This window comes from Onychomys torridus, chromosome 1 (assembly GCF_903995425.1).
Source record: "Onychomys torridus chromosome 1, mOncTor1.1, whole genome shotgun sequence".
Classification (NCBI taxonomy): domain Eukaryota; kingdom Metazoa; phylum Chordata; class Mammalia; order Rodentia; family Cricetidae; genus Onychomys; species Onychomys torridus.
The window spans coordinates 124598962-124624089 of NC_050443.1; the positions used below are offsets into that span (position 1 = coordinate 124598962).

General features: G+C 44.6%; 1 protein-coding gene across 9 annotated transcripts in view; it reads right to left on the reverse strand.

Moving 5' to 3' along the window:
- The window catches only part of LOC118592411 (RNA-binding protein 14), a 57339-nt gene that overhangs the window by 26429 nt on the left and 5782 nt on the right, over positions 1-25128 (reverse strand). The window contains exons 1-4 of one of the 9 annotated variants that reach the window (XM_036201371.1): positions 12253-13553; positions 10844-11266; positions 5479-6160; positions 3260-3683 (exon numbers count right to left, since the gene is read on the reverse strand). In XM_036201371.1, the coding sequence (XP_036057264.1) occupies positions 5487-6160; positions 10844-11255 (1086 nt within the window). In that variant the 5' untranslated portion in view covers positions 11256-11266; positions 12253-13553 and the 3' untranslated portion in view covers positions 3260-3683; positions 5479-5486. Of the gene's footprint in view, positions 1-3259; positions 3684-5478; positions 6161-9707; positions 10214-10843; positions 13554-19507; positions 20369-21082; positions 22551-25128 lie in introns of those variants that run through there. The other 8 variants (XM_036201364.1, XM_036201415.1, XM_036201387.1 and 5 more) reach the window with 8 other exon arrangements.

Genomic DNA, 25128 nt, shown 5'->3' on the forward strand with positions numbered 1-25128 from the left:
ACCAGAAGGGATCATACCTTCAATACAAAATAAGTTTGACCACTCCAATCACCCTTTTCCCTCCCCCAAGATTAGACCAACTATCTCCATACCCAAGATTGGGAACTGGGGGTGGAGGGGGTTCACAACAGCTACGGGAGGCAAAGTGAGATTAGGCTTGACACCCTATTGATATGCATTCTCCATATACCCCACACCTGGTAAACAATGAATAATCAGTGAAGTTCAAGGCCAGCTCACAGATGCTAGTCATTATCAGTGAACAAATGAATGATAGAGTGCTGAGAGGAAATGTGTTTAACTTAAATTGAAGCATTTTTCTTGAAACAGAGGAGGTAAATGATGCCAGTACTATCTTGTCTACTTACACAACAATGTAGCCTCGTGGAATACTCACTCACTTGACTGGAAAGAAACTTCAGATCAAAACAATTTCAAACCACTCTAATGCTGGAAATCAGTTATATTCAGTTTCTGCAAACTCTTGAACAGTTTGTGTTAGCCTCTAACTCAGTGGTTCTCAACCTGTAGGTTGCAATCCCTGGGATTAGAATGGCCCTTTCACAGAGGTTGCATATCAGATATTTACACTACAATTCATAACAGTAGCAAGATTAGTTATGAAGTAGCAATGAAAGTATTTTTATGGTTGGGGGTCACCACAAGAACTGTATTAAAGAGTTGTAGCATTAGGAAGGTTTGAGAACCACTGTTCTAACTGGTTATGTAGCTACAATGACCTGCAACTCCTGGTCCTCCTGCCTCCACCTCCCCAGTGCTAGACTACATAATTGCACATCACATAGTGTTCTGCAGTGCTAGAGCTCAGGCCCAGGGCTTCAAGCATGTTAAGAGAGCATACTATCAACAGAGCTACATCACCAGTCCTGATTCATAATTTTCAACTCACTGTTTTCCCATTGCACTTCATAAGGGTTTTCCAGCAAGTTAATGAATAGATTTTTGTTTGAATCACATTCTGTAGTGTGGTTAGTTCTGGAACTCTGAATCCCTTCAGCTTTCAAGAGATTACATGCTGCTGAGATTACACAGTAGGTCATCACACTCAGCTAATAGCTTTCTTCCTGTGTGTGCACATGCATGTGTACCACAATACACATGTGGATGTCAGAGGACAACATGGATAAGTTGGTTCTCCATCATGTGGGTTCCAGGTCATCAGGCTTGGCAATAGATAGATACCTTTACCATCTAAAGCAGAGTAAGAGTTCAAAGCCAGTCTGGTTGTATACATAGCAAAAGCACATTTTTTATTTAAAAAAAAGAAAAAAAGCTCTGAGCCAGCACAGACTGATGAAAACATTGCTAGGCTGTTACAGGATCCAGTCTCTTAAAACAAAAAGATGAGTCAGGTAAATCTTAATCGTACTGCATGTTTTATGTTTTAATAATGTAAAACTCAATCACAGTGTAGTATGTATACCTTTAGCCCCAAATACTCAGAAGGTAAGGCAGGTGAACCACTTGAGCAACATGGTGGAAAAAAAAAAAAAAAAAAAAAAAAATCACCCAGGTATACTCTGACAAGTCAATAAAAACAAAGAAACCATTTAGACAGGAACTTTCACTTGATACTCAATTTTACTCATTTTTGAGGCAGAGTCTCATTCTCCTGGAACTCACTATATAGACCAGGCTGGCCTTGAACTCCAAGATCTGCCTGACTCTGTCATCTCAAGTGTGGGAATAAAAGGTGCGTGCCACCATGGCCAGCTCCAAGTGCTAAGAACTAACATCAAAGGAACATGCCACAAAGCAAGATTTGATGTATCTTTTATTTCTGCCTCCCACCCCATCCTACAAAAAAAAGCTCTAAAATCCCCAACACCTGGGTCATCATCTGTCCTCAAATCTGTTGAATTAATAAATATAAGTCTCCATCTTGAGACGTACCATTTCCAACTCACATCAAGAAATTGTGCTAAAATTCATATGCACACAACAGTAATTGGATCTATTCATTCAAGAAAAAGGGACCAAACAATATAGGTATGGACCTTTCTAAGACAGGCAGCAGTGGCAAAGAAAACAATTCAGCCTGGAAGGAAAAACTTGCTAAGAAAAACTTTTTCCAGGAAAGACTGAGGAGCAACACATACATCACCTAGCACAGGGTCTCACATCACAAAAAAATTACCTTTGTCCACAGAGTGCTGTCACAATCCCAGTCATCTATAAATTAAAATGAATCAATGGAATAGAAGCAGTTAGTAGACAATTTTGAAGTCGGGTCCCAAGTCAAAAGCGGCTCCTTTCTCATCTTTATTTCCTTTTATTCTTATCATTATGACCCCTTTATTAAAAGCATGCCTGGCATAACAGTAGGTACTCAGTACCAAGTAAATGATTGAGACATGGCTCTATATATGCTGAAACATGGAAGACAAACTTTTAATAAAAACATGATACTGCTGGGCAGTGGTGGAGCGCGCCTTTAATCCCAGCACTTGGGAGGTAGAGCCAGGCGGATCTTTGTGAGTTCAAGGCCAGCCTGGTCTCCAAAGCGAGTTCCAGGAAAGGTGCAAAGCTACACTGAGAAACCCTGTCTCGAAAAACAAAAAAACAAAAACAAACAAACAAAACATGATACTAAAGCAGTGGCTCCTCACTGCATTCAAACACTTGTCCTAACTGTTGATAATAAGTCTAATTAATGATTTATAAAGGAGCTGTCGGGCCCTTTATACCTCTCATCTAAAGTCGTTAAGTACAAGCTAGGAGATGCTTGTGGAACTCATATAGAGTCTTGTTTTTGGCAGAATCATATGAACGGTGAAATGCACCATAAAGTAGTCAATGGGTAGCAAAACACACTCTGGTGGGAGCCATACCTTCATTTTTCCCAAAGAAGAAAGCTACCTCTTCCCTCAAACCTTCACCTCTTTCCTGGAAGTAAGTCAAGGGAGATATGTTGACTGTTAACAGCAATTACAATTATACATAATGATTATTCCTCAAGGCCAGTAAAGATCTACAGCTCTAAACCACTAGTTAGTTGGCTTTATAACAAAAAGTGGACCAGTAGTAAATGTCTTCATTGAAACAAGGATGCCTAGTTCAATTCTTCTGTACAACCTCTCTTCCCTTTAGTACCTTAAAAAAAAAAAAAAATTAAAAGCCTCTACAGTGTTTTTCACCCAAAGCTAAATAGCTTAAACATTCCCCACCTTCTGTTCAGGGTACAAATAAACCACCCAGAAACAAGACCAAACAAGAACTTTCTCAAAGCACACATTCCCTAATTTGAAAAACCATTTATTTCACTGGAAAGTGATCCCAATCTCTAGGACTAGCCTTTGGGCCAAAAATGAAAACCCAGAGCAGTGATTCTCAGCAAAGTCATTCCCACATCAAATACCTGCTATAGTCAGGAGGCAGGGAACAGACAGCAGAGCCCCCACCAGTTTCTGCACAGGAGGCATGCTGGGAGAACAGAACAGAACACAAATGGGAAGCTACAGAAGAATGAACAGGAGAACAGGATATGAAGCAGAAGAGAGGAATAGGAAAAAGAAAGTCTGAACTTAACAAGGTAAAATAAGGTCCATGGTTCCTGAGGGACTGAATGCACAGAGCCGAGAACGTCCCGGAGATGGGGTACCACGAAGGGTGTATTCTCATGCACAACCGCAGCTCGGAATTTCAGCCCACACACATCCCACCTGAAAGAGAGCACAGTACAGGGCCTTTACAGCAAAGCTCAAAAGGGCCTTCCCACTTAGAAACTTCAAAGCACATCTTACAAAGTCATATCTTAATATTTAAGTTTACTTGTACCCTTCCTTAGTGTCGACATAATCTCTAAAAAGGGAGGACATCTTGAAGGTCAGAATCGTTGGGAAGGCTAAGCAGTCCTCTAGTAAATAAAGGCCTCTCTACATGAAACAGCACATTTCTCATTACTTCCAATGCTAACAGTATCAGCATTCTCAAGAGAATTCCACAAACTCCGAACAGAAAAAAGGGAAAGTTCCAATAAAGCCTCTGGGATTAAATAAAAGTCAACAACAGTATGTTTCAACCTAAAAATTACTGCCAAGGACACAGTATGATTCAAGAAATAGAAAAAAGTTGAACAAGTTTGAAGGTTTATATGTATCCTTTTTAAAAGAAGGCACTGGAGAATGTGTAAGCTCCATCAAGTTACTCAAGTTTCTCTTCCAGCACAATCCTAGTCAATGAACCCAATCAGTCAATGGACCCGGGCAAGCCACATTTCTGCCTTAATTTGTAAGATGACAAAGTACCTGTACTACAAGATTAAAGATCTGTAACAATGTCAGGGACACAGTAGGGCTCCTCAAAACTAAAAGAACTGAAAAGTACTCCAAGTACAACAACCATCCTAAAAGCCTAGAGCCCAAAGCTGACAAGAAGCATCAAAAGAGAATGTATTCGAAACAGAAGCACCATCATGGTGATAAGCACCTATTTCAGCACTCAGGGTTTAAGCACAACTGCCCAAGTTAAGGCCAGCATTAGGCTACAAAGTGAGATTCTGTCACTGTCAAATGGACTCAGGTCAAGTTGTTGAGTAGTAAAGGTCCTTAACTGATGGGAAGATGAGGAAGTGAGGTGGTCATGATGAAGTTCCTAAGCCTAGATTTCAACATTACCCAGGAATAAACACAGGTATGCATGTAAACTTATACTGCCATATTACCTAAGTGGAAAATGTCAAACCCAGGGTCAAAAACAGAAATAAAATCAAAGGCTACAACACAACAGAATAAAAGATTAAAAGTGGACTCTAAAGGACATGAAGCTGGACTGAACAGCTAAGTTGGACCTCAAAGTTCATGCCAGACTTCCTTACTGTGAGAAATGTTTGCTACCATTCTCTGCCTCAATTTATCACTAATTAAATTCTTTAAGTGCCTAAGATAGACTTTTGAGAACGTGAGAAAGATTCAAGATTAAGATGATACCATTTTGTAGGTCTTCATAGGATTTGAACAAAAATAATCAGTTAACTAGTTACGAACTTTATCATTAGTGATCCTATCGGACCCTTTCACAGGATAATGAAATACAGCAAACTCAAGAAAGAGAAAAAAAGAAAAAAAAAAACAAAAAACAAAAAACTAGTGCCCCACAGCTAAGAAATTCAGCAGATTCTGAGAAGCTGTGCACCTAAGTCTGAATGTCTGGATCCCAGGTCATTTACAGAAGCACACGGACTTGACCCAAAATTCACCAGTACACCACTGTTTGTTGTTCTAGACACAAATATAATGAGAATGCCTCCCACTATTAGAAGCCCTGGAAAAATAGGCATGAGAGCAAAGGATATTTACTTCAAACTTCAGCATTTAAGGATTTGTCTGTAAACTGAACCATCTAGTAGTAACCTCACACTAGCCCTGCAAAAGGCAATCAAGGAGGGCAGCCTAACTGGAGCCCTTTGAGGCCACAGGAGGGATGACAAAACCAACAGGGGGCACCCCCCACTCTCACCTCAAACTTTAAAAGGCTGAGTACCGCGCCCGATCCGCGTACTGCTCCCGCTCATACCGGGCCATGTCGTACAGGGAATTCCGCATGACTGCTGAAGCTTGGGACAACTCATTGCCATGCCCGTAACCGTAGCCCTCTCCAACAGTGGGGACTGGGCCTGTAGCGCGACGCAGGGGGCTCCGATCCCGCCCGTAATATGAAGTAGAAGCTGCAGTACAAGCAGCTGCAGCAGCTGCTGCTGCAGCAGCAGCTCCTGAAGGCGGCAACAGATGTCTATTGTAGGGATCGAGAGAGGTGGAGGTGAGGTGACTGGCCATGGCTGTGTTCTGGACTTGTGGCAGCTGGGACAGAGTCTGCTCTGCATAGTTATATGCAGAGGCAGCTGCAGCTGCCACTGCCTCATAGGACCGGGCAGCACGGCAGCGCTTGTAGTAGGCATCTAGCGCTCCGTACGCGTTGTTGTAATACAATGAATCCCCATAACTCATGGTGTAAGGCGTACGCACTGCTCCATACTGCTCATTATACTGCTCAGTCAAGTCTGCCACGCGGCCCGAACGATCTATTGGACACTCTTTGGACCAGTGCCCCTCTTTCCCGCACCGATAGCAGCCGCTCTGGTCTCCCATCCCGGGCGCAGTCCTAAGCCGGCTGGTGGACAACTGCACGTGCATTCGTTTGCCTTGAAGAAACAGACGCAAGAAGGATTGCTATCACAAAGTAATAGCCCAAGCCCCTACCCCAGCCACTGGTCACAGCAATGGCTTTCCCTAAACAACTCTGGTGTGACAAATTGTCAAAAAGACTTTCTTTGGGGGAGGGGGAAACTCAACATACAGATTCAGTATAAATGGCCTGATTTCAAGCAAAGGGTAACCAGATGAACAAGAAATATTATAGCTATCTATACCAGCTTTCTGTTTAAGAATTCTACTCTTACTCAAAAAAGGAGAGATTTCATCTACTGCCAAGTAACTGGACAAATAGCTACCCCAATGGCCCAATACAAAAGAAACTCAAACTGAGAGTGCTCCAAAAACCTGGCATTTCCATCTTTTATATCAAGATTGCATTAAGTAGGAAAAAAATGTTGAGCCAATTTTATGCACAGATACCCCCAAATCAAAGAGATTCTAAAGTTACCAACTTTAGAATGATCAGGATTTGTTCCAAAGCTGAGCCTGGCAGCCAAGTTTCAAGCTAGATCTCTGGACTAGTTGTGAATTAAGGAAGTCTGGGGACACAAGACGAAGGTCTTCTCTTTAAACTGTTCTTTCTCATTTAATAATCATCCTAATAGGGATTATCTACAGTTTGACTCTCCAGTCAAAGTCAAAAGAAAATTGGGCAAGCTGTCAACAAACACGCACACAGAGGATGTGCATTTTAATAAAAGAAAACGAGAAAGGTACAAGGATAACCCCAACGTCAGTGAAACAAACTGCTCAGGAGACTTACAATGCTTTCTTCTTCAAGATGAAAAGAGCTGGCCATGGCGGCACACGCCTGAAGAGTGAGGCGTGAGGCCAGTTAAACTGGAGCTCGATCTGAGTTACATACAGCCCGTCTCAAATATCAAGTAAGAATGTGTAATTCTAAGAACATGCTCCAAACACAATCTTTCTTCGGAAAATCGCAATTGGTATTTTGAAAATAAAAAATAGCTCTAAAAGCCCTAATAAAAGAAAAGCACCAACTTTTAGAATAAAGGTTAAATTTAAAATTTCAATCTTTCACCTAAGAAATTTCTACTAATAATGTCATCAAGTTTACTGGCAAATGAATTCAAAAGGGATCTAAACCCAGCAAAATCTTCACAATGTAATGACTCCAATGCACCCAAACACATGTTAAAGAGGTAACAGAGAAGGGGACTGGAAGGATGGCAGTGGTTAAGATCACTGGCTACTTTTCCAGAGAAGTCAGGTTCTATTCCCAACATTCACATGACAGATCATAATTACCGTAACTCCAGTTTCCAAGGGATCTGATCCCCTCTTCTGGCCTCCAAGGTGCCAGGCACACATGTGGTACACATATATACATGCAGGCAAACTCATTAAAAGAATTTGACTGGAGAGATGGCTCAGAGGTTAAGAGCACTGACTGCTCTCCCAGAGGACCCGAGTTCAATTTCCAGTACCCACATGGCAGCTCACAACCATCTACTACAAATCCAGTTCCAGGGGATCTGAAGCCCTCTTCTGGCCTCCTGGGGTACCAGGCACACGAGGTACACAGAAATTCATGCAGGCAAAACACATATACATAAAAGACTTTAAAAAATGATTTTAAAAGTGACTAGAAGGCTGGGTTCTCTAGCAGCAGAAAAGTGGTAAATAATTTCACCTGAAAAATCAAAATTAGATCCCAGAAAATTAGAAAAGGAACGAAGAGACAAAACACAAAAATAAGTAAAGCTTAATAAACCTAGGCTGCAAATCATCAAAAGAACAAAGATAGGCAACTGGGAATTTACAGGTTATAACAGACTACCAGGACATTTGGAGGGGTGGGGGAGAACCAACGTCACGGGACTTTAGGACATAACAAATTACCAAAAAAAAAAAAAAAAAGCAATAAAGAAACAAACAAACACATTTAAGACATAAGAGTCATTCATTGATAAATGCCGATATATGAATCAGTATGAATTTGTTGATTCTGGTGTCTAAAAAAGGAACTAAACCTTTTAACTTTAAAATCAGTTTTCTTCAAGTAGGCAAGCAAAAAAGAGAATATACCCAGCTGTAATAAACTGAAAGGGAAAGGACCAGTCAGGTAAATTATCATTATTCAACACACACAAAAAAAACCTCTAATCAATTAAGAAATCAAACAGAGGCAGGCATGGTAGAGCACGCCTTTAATCCACTCAGGAGGCAGAAGCAGGCATACCTCTGAGTTTGAGGACGGCCTGCTCTGCAGAGCAAGTTCCAGGACAGCCAAGGCTGTTGTTACAGAGAAACCGTTTCTCAAAATAAAACACACACACACACACACACACACACACACACACACACACGGCTTGAGGAACACACCTAGACGAGGCTGGAGGCAGGAAAATGGCTTGAGCCAGGAAAATGGCTTGAGCCCAACCTGAGTAAGAAGAAAGGAGGGAAGAGATGGCCTCCAGTTGTTGCTCAGGAGCAGAACACTTACTAGCATGTGGAAAGCCCTGGACTCCATCTCTAGCACCATATTTTTTTTAAAATGGCATTAAATAGTGTAAAATTAACTAAACAGGTTAGCATCAGAGCCCAAGTTTCAGATAACTGTAAAAATACTTGTCCTCAAATGGACCTCATTGTCGTCCATTGTCTGTCCCCATCCCCCCCTTACATATGTAACTGCCACCAGTAGACACCACCTCTTTTGTGATTAAAGTGCTGGAAAGTCTCCAAAAACCAGGTATCATGCCAGAACCCTCCACAAAAGCAGTCTTTGCTTCCAATTAAGTTGTTGACAAAGTAACTCTCAGCTTTCCAATTAAAAAAGGAAAGCAAACTAGACCTCCTGAGAAATGTGTGACATTTTTAATAATGCACAGCAATGCCCATGACACAGGGCACTTGTCACATGGGGGGGTGTGTGTCGTCAGACTCAGAAAGGTTCAATTTAAAGGAAATGAACAAAGATGACAGTAAAGCACTGTTCAACAAAAGGAGCATTGAAAAGAACCAGCCACTACTTTGTTGTGTTAGTATAGCCAGAACCCAGATCTGAAATACAGTTCCTGGGGATCTGCACACATACTGTGCACATACACACCACACTCAAAAAAAGAAAAGACAGAAATACAGTTAGGGGTCTGGAGAGATGGCTGAGCAGTTAAGAGCACTTCCTGGTCTTCTAAAGAACCTGGGTTCAAGTTCCTAGCATCTACATCATCATGTGGCTGACAAGCACCTGGCTCCAATTCCAAGGGATCTGACACCGTCTTCTGATTTCTGTAGGCCACACACAAATATCTCAAAAATTTCTGTGTATTCCCCCCCTAAGAAATATAGCTGTGAGTTCCAGGACCATTCTGTAATTTGGAAGTTCATCAGAACCTTAGGAAAAACTTTTTCTGACTCTTGGAACCTGGAAGCAAGGGAGGAGTTCAAAGCTCAGCTGGCAATTCAACAGTCATTTAAAGGCCACTCCCCCACCTCCCACCCCCAGAGCTGAGGACTGAGGTCCAAACCCAGGGCCTAGCGCTTGCTAGACAAGCGCTCTACCACTGAGCTAAATAAATCCCCAACCCCTAAATGCCACTCTTGACAAGAAAGTTTTGATCTTAAAATAAAATACCTTCCAAATCAATTGACAATCCACAACATTCAAGATGCCCTGTGGGCACAAAAACAATTCACCTAACCAGGGCTTCATGGTAACACCCAAACTATCCCCACAAATGTCTAAACCAATGTACTCCTACATGCACATGAAACCAACTGGAAGACATGCCATTATTGCTCCAAATCCCAATGCTTCCTCCCTTGACCCTTAAAATCAGTCTTCTAATGCTAAGTGGTTTTCAAAATGTAACTCCTTGGCACAGATGTAAAGCAAAACGTTAGAGCCAGAACCTTTTAAAAGCTCATTATCTTTACTGAAAAGCACTGGGACAAGAGGGGAAGCTTAACCCAAATTGTCCCTGACATGTTGCTTTCTCTGGATTTTCCTCTCTCAAGTGCAACACAATGGTGATGCTGTGTTGAGCCAATGAATCAGAGTGAAGCTCCTCCTTCTACAAAAACAGAGGGGAAAAAGAAAAAGCCTTCAGAGAAATGTCTTCTTTCCCCCTTTTTTTGTTTTTGTTTTTCTCTGTGTAACAGCCCTGGCTGTCCTGGAACTCACTCACTCACTCTGTACACTGGGCTGGGATTAAAGGCGTGTGCCACCACTGCCAGGCAGAGAGAAAGGATTTCAAAACAGGCTCAAAAGCCTTAAAGGTACAAATGAAAACCAACTTCTCGCCCCCAATCCAAACCACCATTCTCTATTTTAAGATATTCATCACCTACTTCCTTCATTGTTTCTGAAGGCTTCATAAGAAAGAGGTTGAGGGTCAGTGGACTCGACTCAGGGAGTAAAGAAGCCCTTGTCACCTAACTTGCCAGGCCTGACCACCTAAAGTTCCATACCTGGGGCCCATATGGTAGGAGAGAAAAGACTCCCCTAAGTTGGCCTCTCACCTCCATTCGCATGTTGCAGTGCGTGCGCACATACACACACACACACACACACACACACACACAAAATAAATGAATAAACAAAAAATTTTGCTGAAGAAATGCATTTCCCAAACCCTTTTTTATCCATCTGCTTCCTAATAGCCTTGTGTTGAGCTCTCTCCTACCAAAAGAGAGTGATTCACCTTGAAACTCTGTGTTGTCAAGGCCCCTGATGGCCTCCACTGCATCCTCTGCCCGCTCCATGTGTACAAAGGCATAATCTTTCACGATGTCACATTCGATGACCGGGCCATACTCCTCAAACTTGGCCCGAAGCTCTTGGTTGGTGCACGTGGGGCTGATGTTGCCCACATGTAACTTGGTTGAAGCTTTGCTCTTATTCTTGCTGGCTTCCACATTGATGTTCACTCCGTGCAGCTTGTAGTGGTGCAGGTTGCGAATGGCATCCTCAGCGGCCGTCTTGTCCTCTATGTGCACAAAGCCATAGTTCTTAATGATGTCACATTCCAGCACCTTCCCGTACTGCTCGAAGAGTGAGCGGATCTCTTGCTCTGTGGCCTCCCGGGGCAGATTTCCAATGAACAGTTTCACCATCTCCACACAGCCTGCAAGTAAAAAGACAAAATTTTTAAGGGAGGACCTAAGTTCACAGCAACTATTAAAAATGATTAATTAAATCACTACTAACACCTCCTTCCACTCTAGCATACAGTTAAAAAAAAAATCTCTTCCCGGTGTGCCCACACTCACATCTCCAAACAGTAACCTACGGGGGAGTTCAACAAGAGAACCTGCTATACTCCTCCCAAGAACTTTTATTAAAGAGGTAGGTCTCTAACAGGGCAGTCTTTTGTTAGACAAAGGGATTTTGTGGTTCTGGACATCAAACTTATAGCGCAATACATTATAGGTAAGTGCTCTGCCACTGAGTGTTCATCCCCTGCCCCCAGACAAAGAGGAAAAATAGGGCTGGAAGTTTTGAGTATAAATGAAAAAATACATATACTGAGCATTTCAGCCCACTGTGATGACCATTAGCGAACAGGATTCGAACTACTACACTTGCTAATTAGCTCTTCCTTTCTTAGCAACCGTTTCCGGAAACGTGGGCCTTGCAGTAGCTACGTTCAGGAATTTCCTTTGAATAATCTCAACCAGATAAAAAGCATGGGAAATACAGAAAACACTCGAGTAGGGGAAACCTTTTGGGGGACACATCATTACAAAGGAGTTCCTACACAAAGAAAAACCGCCTGCTGAAAGATGGGTGCTGTAGATTGGTTAACAACAATGCCCTGGGGCACGAGAAATTCTCATGTCGAAATCTAAACGTCATCTAGGCGGAAACCCCAAAATAGGAAAGCGAACAAAGTAGAGAATACAGTGGGCAAAAGGAAGGTACTCCAGGGACCGGGGGGTGGGTGGAGGCTCGGGGGAGGGCTGCTTCGGGCTTACCGCACAAAGTCGAGGACCGAGGTCGGCTCAGTGGCGGTGCGCGGGCCGCGACCCCACTAGGACAACCCGACGCCCAAGGGAGTCAGGCAAGTTTAACAGAGCAAAGGACACAGCAGAAGGACTCGGAGTCTCTCACCACATGGAAATCTGCAGGCCGTCCTCCTCGCAGCGCGGACGGTTCTGATAAAATGCTAAAATGGCGGCGGCCACAGCAGTGACTCTGGGTAGAAAGGGGGCGTGAACCTACCACCGGATTGGACGTTCGGTAAAGTAAAAGGCGGGCGTTCCCGGAGATCCTCTTCCTGATTGGTTACCGCGAACGCCAATTACCTGAGAGGCCAGGAAGAGGTGGAAACGTCAGTAATCCGGAGCTTTTATACGAAAGCCAATGAGTACCCAGCCTAGTGAAACCGAAGCCACTGATTGGGCAAAAGGTCCACGTGCGGGAGGAGCTACAAACGTAGATTTCTTCGAAGTATGGCCCGCCATTAGGCAGAACAAGCTAGACCCTGAGTGTGGCAGTTAGTGGCTTCATGGCCCCAACTTTGTTAAGCTTTCACATTCCATCACTTCCACTTGCACACCCTGACAGTATTCAGTCCTCTAATCCAAGATTTCGCATCCCCTTTCAACTGAACGCCACTGCACCCCGCAGCATGGATACTGCATCTGTCCAGTAAACACAGACCTCCGTCCAGCCCACACAGACCTCAGGCAATAAAGAGCCGAGCGCCCACCCCTACTTAAAAACAACCTCCACCCTGGGCAATTTCCACTTTAGCCCCCCGGAGTCACACAGCTACCCAGAAATTTAAGTAGCTGAGAAATTCTACAACAGTCCATGGATCCAGCTTCAATTACGGTGTAATAGCCTAAATGAGCCAGCCAGAGACCTAGGAGTCACTGGGGTTAAAGATCCCTCTAGGTAACCGCCTCCCACCACCCCAAATGGTGTGTAAACATTAAACTGACCCTCAACCCAACCTCGCCCCGCCAAGAGAAAAACAAAACAAAACAAAAAAGCAATAGCAAAAAACGGGAACAGCAAAAGTTTGATTTTGTTTGATTTTATTGGGTGCCATTAACCAGAGCTGCAAAAGTTTAAACTCCCTAAAACTGACCTTTAAGAAAAGACTTTGTCACAATTCAGCTGTAAACAATACAAACGAACATTCTTCACAGGGTCCAATTCCCTCCTCACATTTTTCTCACCCACTGGCTGCTTCACATAATCCCATACTCAGTGAGCAAGCAACTTTAGTCATGACCCTTGGCAGAGCAGCTTTTGAAGATAGGGATAAAGAAAGGTAACTCAAACATGAACAAGCAGAAAGCAGGGGAACTTCGTGAGGACAGGATGATCAGGAGTGAAATAACAGACAGCATACTACCATCCAACATACACACACACACACACACACACACACACACACACACACACACACGGGGGGGGGGGGGGGGGGGGAGGGAGAGGTGGGGAGGGAGAGGAAGGACAGGACAGGACAGGAGAGGAGAGGAGAGAGGGAGGGGAGGAAGGGGAGGAGAGCTTAAAACAAAAAGCACAAGACAGAAAACAAGCCTAACTCAGTAGCAGAAAACTAGTCAATAATTTCAGTATGGGAAAAGGTATCTTTAAAAAGTTAAAATATAGCTGGGTGGTGGTGGTGCACACCTTTAATCCCAGCACTCGGGAGGCAGAGGCAGGTGGATCTCTGAGTTCAAGGTCAGCCTGGTCTACAGAATGAGATCCAGGACAGGCACCAAAGCTACAGAGAAACTCTGTCTTGAAGAGACACACACACACACACACACACACACACACACACACACACACACCACAGCGCCAGGCAGTGGTGACACAGGCCTTTAACCCCAGCACTTGGGAGGCAGAAACAGTCGGATCTCTGAGTTCCAAGACAGCCTGGTCTACATAGCAAGTTCCATGACAACTAGGACTACACAGAAAACTGTCTTGAAAAGAAAAAGGGGGGGGATCAAAATATGACATTAAATATGGCCATGGTTCATTTCACTCTGATGCACCTGAGACTGATTAAAGGCCACCTGAGATCAGTAATCAATACAACCAGTTCTACTGTCCTGCACTGGATCTTTCTGAAAAGGTCTAACATTACCACAACTCAATATGCATCTAGAAATGCATATGGTATAGAAATCCTTTTTTCTCAGTTCATCTTCTAAGTTTTCTTAAGCTGAAATTCCTGAAGAAGAAGAAGAAGAAGAAGAAGAAGAAGAAGAAGAAAAACCCACCTGCAATAGCATACAATTCATCCCCTATACTAGAAGCTACAGGTTCAAAGGTAGAGACTGGTAACAATTCAAGGAATCACAATTCATGCCACTGTGCAGACATCAAGACCACCAGACCTCACCCTATGACCAACCCCCAAATCGAAATCATCTCCTTAGTTTTAAAAATCTATTACAGTTGACCAGGCAATACCATGAGAGGCAGGGGCAGTTTAGTCTCTGAGAGTTCAATGCCAGCCTGGTCTACATAGTTAAGTTCCAAGCTAACCAAGCCTATATATAATTTGACTGTCTAAAAGAAAAATGGAGGTGGGGGGGTAGGTGTTCAAACTTCTTCATGGACTAATGATCTACCCAACCAGGTTCTTGCTACATTCTCAATCTGCTTGATCACTACCAGCCCTCCAGATAAAGACTGGTTTTTATAGTCCCTACTACCCACTCAGAATAGAAAATTCTTTCTTCAGATCTCTTACTGGCCACCCCATCTAAAGGCATGCACCCTGACTTGCAACTCATTTCATGCTACTTTTGCACATAATTACTATCGCTTGAAATTCTATCTTGTTCACTTTCCATGTTATATGCCCTCAATTTTAGAACTACTCTGGTAACATTGAAAGACACTCAAATATTTGCTAAGAAACTAATGCATGAGAAAACTTTTTGATAACCAGAAGGAAGGAAGTGATTGAATTTTCAGTATCATGTTAAGACCTTGGGACATAGGTATGCTGACTGGAGAGGTATATGCTCAATGATAAGAGCCTAACATGTGTGAGGACCTTAAGTTTCGAATCTCAGAACTTCAAGGAAAAAGTTACCAGTATTGTAAACATACACCCTTACTCTTATCACCCAGAACAACAACATTCCAATTTCTTTAAAAACAAAATCTGGTAATCAAGTCCAAGGTGGCTTTTCATCATAACTTTGATAAAAAGCAAAATGAAGCCTTAGGTGAAGAGGTTAACTATATATAGATCAAGTGTCTTCATAATGATGTCTATTTACCCACAGCTTACTCACAGAGTGTATAATTTTCCCTTAAAAAATTTAGGCACCTAATTCTCAGACCCTCTACCTTATCTATAATCCCACCCACAGAAGCACTTTTACTGCCTGAGCCATCACTGTCCTGGAATACTACTTTTAAATCTTGTCTGTCAGCGCTAGGGATGTTGCTCAGTCACAAAATGCCTGCCTAGCAAGGACCTGGGTTCATTCCACAGCAACATAAAAAAAATTCTTAGATGCCTTTTATCTGACCTCAAACTCATGGATCCTCCTGCCTCATCTAGTGCTAGAAATATAGCTATAAGCCAAATCATCCGTCTAATAATTTACACTTTTATTAAGTAACTGGCCCCTAACCCAAAAATGAGTTACAAGTTTGACAAAAGTTCAAATTAAAAGCCAGTATCCCTCAAGGATGTTCACAGGGAGCCAACAGGCTAACCCCAACCAAGTGTGCCTGCTCCAGCCCCACTGCTAGTTATACTAAACTACCTCCTTACATTCAGACTTCTCTCCTTGTCCTGCAAACTTGCTTCCACAAACAAAAGAATGTGGTCCTAGGGCACCAAATAGTGTCATCAGAGACTGGGGGAGGGGTGACCAAAATTGGTGTGGTCTAGCAGCTTAAGTCACTATTATTTACCACTCAGCAAAAACTCAGATTTCAATGACTTGTATGTGCTGCATTCACACCTATATCCAAGTCATTTGCACAACTAAGTGCTTCACTAGGTCATTTCAGTGTCCCCAAATTCTAATGTCTCATTACTAAAATTAATTTCTTTTTATGGGTATGTGTATGAGCCTTTGGGTATTTATGTGCACCATATACAGGACTGGCAGAGGGCACAGGATGCTCTAGAACTAGAGTTAAGGGTTGCTGTGAGCTGCCAAGTAGGTTCTGAGAACCAAACCCAGTCCCCTTTGCAAGAGCAGAAAGCACTCTTAACCCAGGACATACTCAGTTGGTACAATGCTTCTAGCATGAAGGAGTCCCCTGAGTCATTCAAATCCCAAGCACCATATACACTGGGCATGGTGGTTCATGTCAGTAACTGTAGCACTTGGGATGTGAAGACAGAAAGATATGAATTCAAGGCCATCCTCAGCTACATATGGAGTTGGGAAGACCAACCTCAGGTATGTAAGAGCCTGTCTCAAAAAATAGAGAAAAAAACAAAAAAAACAAAAGGCTGAGTAAGTATGGTGGTGTTTCCATTACAGCTTTAATTACGGCACTCATGAAACAGAGGCAGGCAAACAGCTGAGTCTGAACTGAAGGCAGCCTGATCTACCTACTGAGTTCCAGGCCAGCCAGGGCTACACAGTGACACCCTGCCTCAAATTTAAAAAGGAAAAGAAAAAAAAATGCTGGGGGACAAATTTGAGGCAGAAGTACTTACTGACATGTCCAATTATCACACAAAGAGGTAGATTCAAACTCAAACCTGAGACAAGTCTTACTGGAGAATTCTTAGTAGCAAGTTTTCAAATCAAATCCCATTCCCAAAAAAAAGTATTCTCCAGCTACTGACACATCCTCTTCTCCTCCCCCACCTACTCTTTGCTCATTAACTGTACCCAGTTCACAGATCTCTCTAGTTAACCCAAGACTAAGCTACCAAGCACTACTACTGTCAAGCTTTAAATACAGATTTCAGATGACTCAGAGGTAGACCTGTAATCAACTTTAGGTTTTCAAAAGAAAGTCTTAATTTAGCATGTTTTTAAAATAGAATTTAAAGATTAGTTTTCTGTGTGCTATTACCCAAACTTCTATTAAGTAACACTAGTCCATAAATCTGGTCAATGTATTTTCATTATGACTTTACCCATTCGTGCTACTCTATTTCCACTGACTTGGCCTCTTAGGACAAAACGCGTGCGAAATCAACAGACTGTGGAAGGACTCTGACACAGCTGAACTGGGGATGCAAGGGCCCAGGGGGCTGCGTGTGGAGATATGATCAGAAAAGTAGTACCCTCCTCATTGACAGTCTCTCATTACCTCTATTTCAAGAAATAGTCTCAGGCCACCCAACAGAATTGAAATCAAAAAAGCCAAACCTCCGAAGAGGACAAGCTGACAAGGCTAGAAGCCTCTGTGTAGTCTTGTCGCACTTCTCCAATGGCCATGGTCTAGAGGTGATATGTATAGAAGTTGAATGTTCTGAAGATATAAGGAAAATCCATTTCCCGCAAACACTCATTACAGTTCTGTCCTCCCACTCACCAAACCCAACTATCCCCAAGTTGTAAGAACTTGAAACTCAGAAATATATAAAAAGCAAAGTATGAGTAGGTTATAGAATTAACATAGATGAATATTTTAACTAAAAAGAAACCGTTTTTAAACCATCTGCAAGAGAAAGGAAAATGACATGATCTGCAGCTCCTTCTGGCTTGAGTGAGAACCCCAGGGCTGAGGCAACAAGGCATCAGGATTCAAAGATGGCTGACGGCTATGCTGATCCAATAAGCCAGATCACTTTGACAGTCTGGGCTGCAATAAAGACCATTAACACTGGCCCTGGGAACACATTAAGCCGGTTTTTTTAGGGGGTTGGGATTTGTTTTTGTTTTTTGCAGGAACCATGGAATTGTGACTGTGGCAGAAGAATATTGGAGAAAAAGGAAAATGACAAAGAAATACTGCAAATACATAGGCCACAATCCCAGCCCTATATTCAACCCTCTATCCCCCACAGTAGTCACGCCGAGCTTGTAACAGCCCTCAGATCATTCTACCATCACAGAGAAAAGTATTAAGAAACCCAACTTCCCACTCTCTCCCAGTTCTGCAGAGGAATGAAAATGAGCAGCACAGCACCTGAAGGCAAGGCGGTGAGCAGAAAGAGAAGCAAATAAAAGAGCCATGACCCCAAACTTCCTGAGTGATCTCAGCACAAATAAGAACTTGTCATTTTGAGGCATTTTTACATGATGGGCAGAAGGAAGAAGACATTTTGGGGCAAGCTACCATCACAGCCAAGTTCCAATGAAGGAGGCAGAGAAAACCCACCCAATCTATCTGGCAGGCACGCGCGCGCGCGCCCGCGCACACACATGCGCGCACACACACACCACACACACACACACACACTCCTTTTGCTAAGTCGTGTTGATCCAGCAGGCCCCCAGTATCTCCAAAGCATCCTTTCCCAAGAATTATCAGGTTTCTGTTATCACTCCACTTAAGCAGTCTTCTTTCATCTCCCCATCAAGTTCAAGCCTCCACCTCACCCCTTGTTCTAACTGCCCAGGTCTTCCACCCCTCTCCCGGACAAGCTCTAGAGTAAAAGTGTAAGAACTTCCCATTCTTCCCCCAATCTCAGCATTCCTACTTGATGTGTCTGCACTCCAGCCCCTTCTCATGAATATAACACCTTCAGACATAAACCCAGCAAGAAGACATCTAAAACCATAATAGATGCAGACGGGGAAAAGGAGTCTCAGGTGTTGTGATGACCGAGGTTGGCAGGACACAGGAAGGATGCTCCATGGTGAAGTTCAACAGGCGAAGTACCAGGATTGGCCAGAACGCCCCATATGCTTCAAATTTTCCTTGCCCCTCATTTCTCCAACCACAGGGCAGTACCGGATAGTGACATCACCCCACCCCACTATGGCTCCTTTCCCTAGTCCCAGCCTCAACACTGACTCAAGCCTACTGCCTGGATTCATTAGCTTTGTCAACACTGCAGCAACCCATTACCCAATCCCAGTCAGATCTCAACCAGAACCACCCTGCTTTTTTTGCTTTTTGTTTTTTCCTGAGCTGGGAAAAAGTCATGGACATTAGTCAAACATAAGCAGAGGAAAATGGGCATTGTTTACTAAATTTTGATGTGATCAACTGAAACTGATGGTTAGAAAGTCCAACCACTTGGTCTGAACTCTCCAGTTCTACAGATGGATGGCACTCTATTTAAGACAATGAGCTTACTCCCACTGGATACGAGGGAGTCATTCTACTTCCCATTCAAGCACGTTTCCACGCCCACTCTGGGTCTTCAGGCTGCCTTTCTTCTAGCTGCCATGTCTTCCTGGATGTCAAACTGGCTCACCTGACACTGAGTGCAATCAAGACAATGACAACCAGGTTTCCAAACCACAAATCGCCCCAAGTTTTATTTGTAGTCCATACAAAAGAGAAAAAAATTAAGGTTTCTAACACCACCTACTTGGGGAGATAGGGACTTGGGACTATGCCAGTCACCATCAGCTAAAACTTCAATGGTAAGCAGGGATTTGGACACATACCAACTGACTGTCCCAACAGGATCTCAGTCTCAACAGTCTCTACAGAGGACAATCACGGCCCCCTGGACTGCTGGCATAGCTTGGCCCATAGGAAATGGTTAAAGTAACCTTTTCCTGGCCTCCCTCACATCTAAAAAGAAAAACGCACCACCTGACCACCTCAGCTGCAGGTTGTATCACCCTCCAGACAACCTTAAGTATCGCGCAGAAAAATAAAAGGGAGCCAGGAAAAAATAAAAATATAAAAGAAATATCCATTCTGGGGAGATGGCAGGGTAGAGGGAAAACCGCAGATCTAAAGCCAGTAGCAAGATGTGCTGCTGAGGCAAAGAAACAAAGCAGGTCACTGCCAAACACAAAAGGGTCCTCTCCTGGGGAAGGCCCACAAGATACCATCGGGAGAGGGATGAGACGAGGGGATAACCTGGGTCTGCACCCTACCCTACCTCTTCCCCTCTCTCCCTTCCTGTGGTGCCCCATCCCCAGGATGGCCCTACATGCGGCGCTGGTAGCCAGAGTGCATCTGAGCTGCCCGCAGGTAATCATTATAGGAGCCCGAATAGCGTGCGTAATCGGAATGGGCATCGGGCAGGCGACGGTAATCCAGCGAGGACTTTGTCGGCGAGCGGCGGAACGAAAGCTGCGACTCTGATAAACGGCGGTAATCAGAGAGCTCGGCTAAACGCCGGTCGGAACCATACCTAGTCGAGAGAAGAAGACAGTTGGTGAATGAGACAGTTGAGGGGAGGGCTCCAGGTGGGCCTAGGGGAGATGCCACTGGGGACAGGGAGGGTGTTATCAGATTTGTCTCCAACTGTTTGGTTTCCTTGTCAGAAGGCTCATCATCCTATCCAGGCCAAGAAATCAAACCTGGGTTCAAGCCAGCGGGAAACCAAGCCCTCTGCTGAAGCTCTCCCTTCCAAACTAGTCAAGGTGAATTTTGGTCTACATTCCCAAACAAACTATCCCCATTCAGAGGCCCTGCACAAAAGACCTTGGTTCATCAACAGAACGACGGACGAGAAGCAGGGTCCCCAACTTCCCAGGGTGAACACACCTCATAAGCTTGCCTTCAGCCAGTGAGTGGCAAAATGACTACTCTTTCATATCTACCCCACCGAAACCAGGACAACAATGGGCTTAAGGATCCTTCAGACAGGGGGAAGCTATGAGCCAACCCCACACAAAGAGGCTCCAATGGCACAACAGGCCATCCTAGAATGGTGACGTTTCCCGGCCCCCTAGGTTGTTAGTATCAACCCAGAAATGTTCAGACACTCACCCTCATGACCTTAGGACAGCCCACAGAAGTAAGACCAAGGGAGGGCCGATGGCTCCTGTTTCCCTCCCATGCCAACCTCAGCCCCTTGCCCTAAGCCCCAGCTGGGGGCTGAGGCGGGGGGGGCATACAGTACCTTTTCGACATGGCGACAGCCTTTTTGTAGGGATCGTCGTAGCTGGCCCGGGGTGGGGAGAGGCGGGTACGCTCATAGGGCGGCGGGGTGCTGTTGGCGTTGGCAACGGCCCCCTGGGACATAGACAGGTAGGCTGCTGACGGCTGGCCTGTCCCATCGTAGGCACTGCCCGGCTGGCCACGGTAGGAGGCAGCAGCCTGGGGATGCTGCTGAGCAGCATAGGAAGCAGCCAATGAGGCTGACGACTGAGTGCGGTAAGGAGCTGCCAGGGTGGCAGAAGGCTGAGCCCCATAGGCAGCTGCTGCACCATAGGAGCCAGTGGCCGCAGCAGCAGACTGAGCTCCATATGAGCCTGACAGGCCCATCGATGCTTGAGCCCCGTAACTATTCAGCTGGGTCTGAACAACTGGTTGAGCCCCGTAGGAACCAGCCATTGGGGTAGTGGCTTGTGCAGCATAGGCAGCTGGCTGGCTAGCATAGGCAGCAGCTGTGGCTGGCTGTGCCACATAAGCAGCAGGCTGGGAAGAATAGGAAGCAGCCTGTTGTGCAGCATATGGGGCAGACTGGGCACTGTAAGAGGCTGAGGGCTGGGCACTGTAAGAGGCTGCCTGGGCTCCATAAGCTAGTGAGGTGGCTGCAGACTGGGCACCATAGGTGGCTGCCTGAGCCCCATAGGAACCTAGGGAAGAAGCTGCTCCCTGTGTGTTGTAGGAAGAAGCTGCTGCACGAACCCCATAGGAAGAGGCAGCTTGGGCGCCATAAGAGGATGGCTGGCTACCATAGGAGGCAAGGGAGGATCCCTGAGCCCCATAGGAGTTAAGCGAAGAAGCTGCAGCTGCCTGACCCCCATAAGTGGAAAGGGCTGAGGCTGAGGGCTGGGCTCCACCATATGGGCCAAGTGAGGAAGCTGCAGCAGCAGACTGGGAACTAGGGCTGGCCAGCTGACCCCTGTATGGGGCCCCAAGGGAGACAGAGGGCTGAGCACGGTAAGAGGCTGCCTGGGCTGTCATGGGCTGAGTCCGATAACCAACACCCAAAGAGGCAGAAGGCTGGGCCCTATAGGCAGCTCCCAGCGACACTGAGGGTTGGGCCCGGTAGGTGGCTGGCTGGGCCGTCAGAGGAGCCACATAAGAGGCTCGAGGAGGTGAACGGCGCAGGGGGCTGCGGTCGCGACCAAAGAATGGCGGTGTGGGCTGACGGGCTTGCCCATCAAAGCCACCAGTGCTGTTGCCAAAAGCCTGTTGGTAGTCGAAGGTGGCAGAGAAGCCACCAGTTCCAGGGAATGCTGTATCCCCAGCCCCTGGTTTCTTGGTCTTGTCCCCAGACTGGATAGCCAGGGCAGGCCCCTTCTTCTGCCCCTTGGTTGAGAGTTCCACGTTGATGCGCTTGCCCTTCACTTCTTTGCCGTTGAGCTGCGCGATGGCGGCTTTGGCATCTGCTTCCTTCTCCATGTGAACAAACGCGTAGTCTGATAAAGCAGCAGACAGAGGGTTAGCAATTAGGGGGGCAGGGCATGCTACCTGTTGGGTCCCAAACTGGACACACAACAGCACCCAGCTGTTGCCAGCTACAACCAGGCCTCCAAACCCTCCTCTACGTGAATATGCCATGAAATGCGGCTGATGAGTAACAAAGCTTAACTGTCTCAAGCAGTCACCTTTGACTATGACCTTCTTCCCTATCCCCCTGCCACCTCAATCAACTAACTTTCTGTGAGAAAAGGAAAAGCAGAGATGAACTACAACACAGGATAAAAATCTTCACAGCTTCTATAAACATAAACCAGCAAGCAAACACAGAAAGCATTTCTATATCACTCAATTTCTCAGTGTTCTCAATTCAAGCACATCTAATAACCTCTTACCACTCACATCTGAAGCTAAGAGCTTAAAACACTAGAAACAACCACACACATTTTGGCATGTCTCAATTCAAAGTGTAGGTCCAATTAGGAAAAACAGAGTGACTGCAAGAACCAAGCATTCACAAAATTCCTCCTATGAAACATTCCCCTTTTCACATTACTTTCCAGTTTTCACATCCACTTAACACATACAGGACCTCTCAACAAACCTGCGAGGCAATAGGGAAAAGGACCATCATCTTTTCTTTTAGGCAAACATGCTCAAAGTTTCTATGTGGCTTGCTGTAAATCAATGTATTAATGCCAGGACCAAAGCCCCAGCTAGCTCTTCCAGGCCCCTTTGTTTCAGCCCTGAGAAGAAGTCTGTGGACAGGACTACATTGTATGACTAAAAATATTAACTTGGACAAAAGCTAGACCTTATGAATGTCAATAAGATATGAGAATGGGGGGCTGGAGAGATGACTCAGAGGTTAAGAGCACTGGCTGCTCTTCCAGAGGTCCTGGGTTCAATTCCCAGCACCCACATGGCAGCTCACAACTGTCTATAATGTAGTCCCATGGGATCCTATACTTTCTTCTGATATGCAAATGTACTTGCAGACTAAACATAAATAATCTTTTTAAAAAACAGATATGGGAATGGAATCTAAGTCCACATTGCTTCATCTGCCATTTCCTCTTTAAGGGACAGAAGAATGAATACCTTACCCTTAAAAAACTGTTTACTGGGGGTTGGGGATTTAGCTCAGTGGTAGAGCATAAGGCCCTGGGTTCGATCCCCAGCTCAAAAATCAAACAAACAAACTGTTTACTGGTAAGGTTTACCCTTAAGGGGCACTTGCTTTTATGGGGGGGGGGGGGCAGCAGGGCCAGGGACTGAACATCGGAAGGGTCTCTCAGTGCCAGTTGTGTTAGGAGGAATTCTAAGGCAGGGCACTGATCTAAGAACTCTAACCATCTACAACACAGGGAAACTTTAAAGGGAGAAATTCTTGATAATATCCATACCACAAACCATCATAATGCTATCAGCAGGATATAAAGAACAATGAAAGGAACCTGTCCTTGAGAAATAAGGTTCTGCCCCAACTCCATTTTGGACCTATGGCTACTTTAAGTAACGCAAGAGTCAGGACCCAATCTTTGTCCTATCAGTTCAAGAAATGAAGAGTTATCTGGATGGAATTACTAAGGCTCTATTTTTATAAAAACAGATTATTGTGAATGACCTCCAAACAAGTGTCCTACTTTTAGGACTTCATTCTGAGATGCCTTATCTACATTATTCCTATAGTCACCTCCCAAGAAACAAAAGGCAAACGCCAAGTGCAGTACAATGTAAAGGATCCTGAACTGTACTACAAGGCCCAGCTTTAGATCCATTCATCACTGACTTGTGAGGTGATCCTAGAGAGCTTACCATTTATTCCCCATTGGAAAAATTTACCCTACCAACCTCAAGTAAGAAGACAGAAATGCCTTACAGGTGCAAATGGACGTAGATAATGGAGAATTATGACAATTCTTCAAACCTAAACTAACCAGAGGTTTATCTCCCTAGAAAATATTACTTTTCATCTATAAAAAAAATGCCACAGAAACTTGAAAACTGCTTTATACAATAAAAGAACAAAATGAGGCTGGAGAGCTGGATCAGCAGTAAAGAGCACTTGTTCTTAGAGGATCCAGATTTGGTTCCCAGCACCCACATGGGTGGCTCACAACCACCTGTCTATAACTCCAGCTCCAAAGAATCCCACACCCTCTTCTGAGCTGCATAGACACATATATGCAGGCAAAACATTCATATACATAAAGTAATACTTTTTGTGAAGGGGGGTTCGAGACAGGGTCTCACTGTGTAGCTCTGGCTGTCCTGGAACACACTATGCAGACCAGGCTGTCTCCAACTCACAGAAATTGCCCCTGCCTTTGCCTCCTGAGTACTGGGATTAAAGGTGTGCACCATTATGCCAGGCTTAGTTTTTAAGAACAAGATGAACACCAAGCTTGATGCTCCTAGTTCAACAAATGCTAGTCTTCAATGACCCCATAGTCAAAAACTGACTTTTTTAACAATTATGAAAGGCTAAATGTTCCTTTGCACCTAGCCACAGGGTATTTGATTGGTCCTTTGATTCCTGATCTCCATTTTGGGGGTTAATCAGCTAAAAATAGC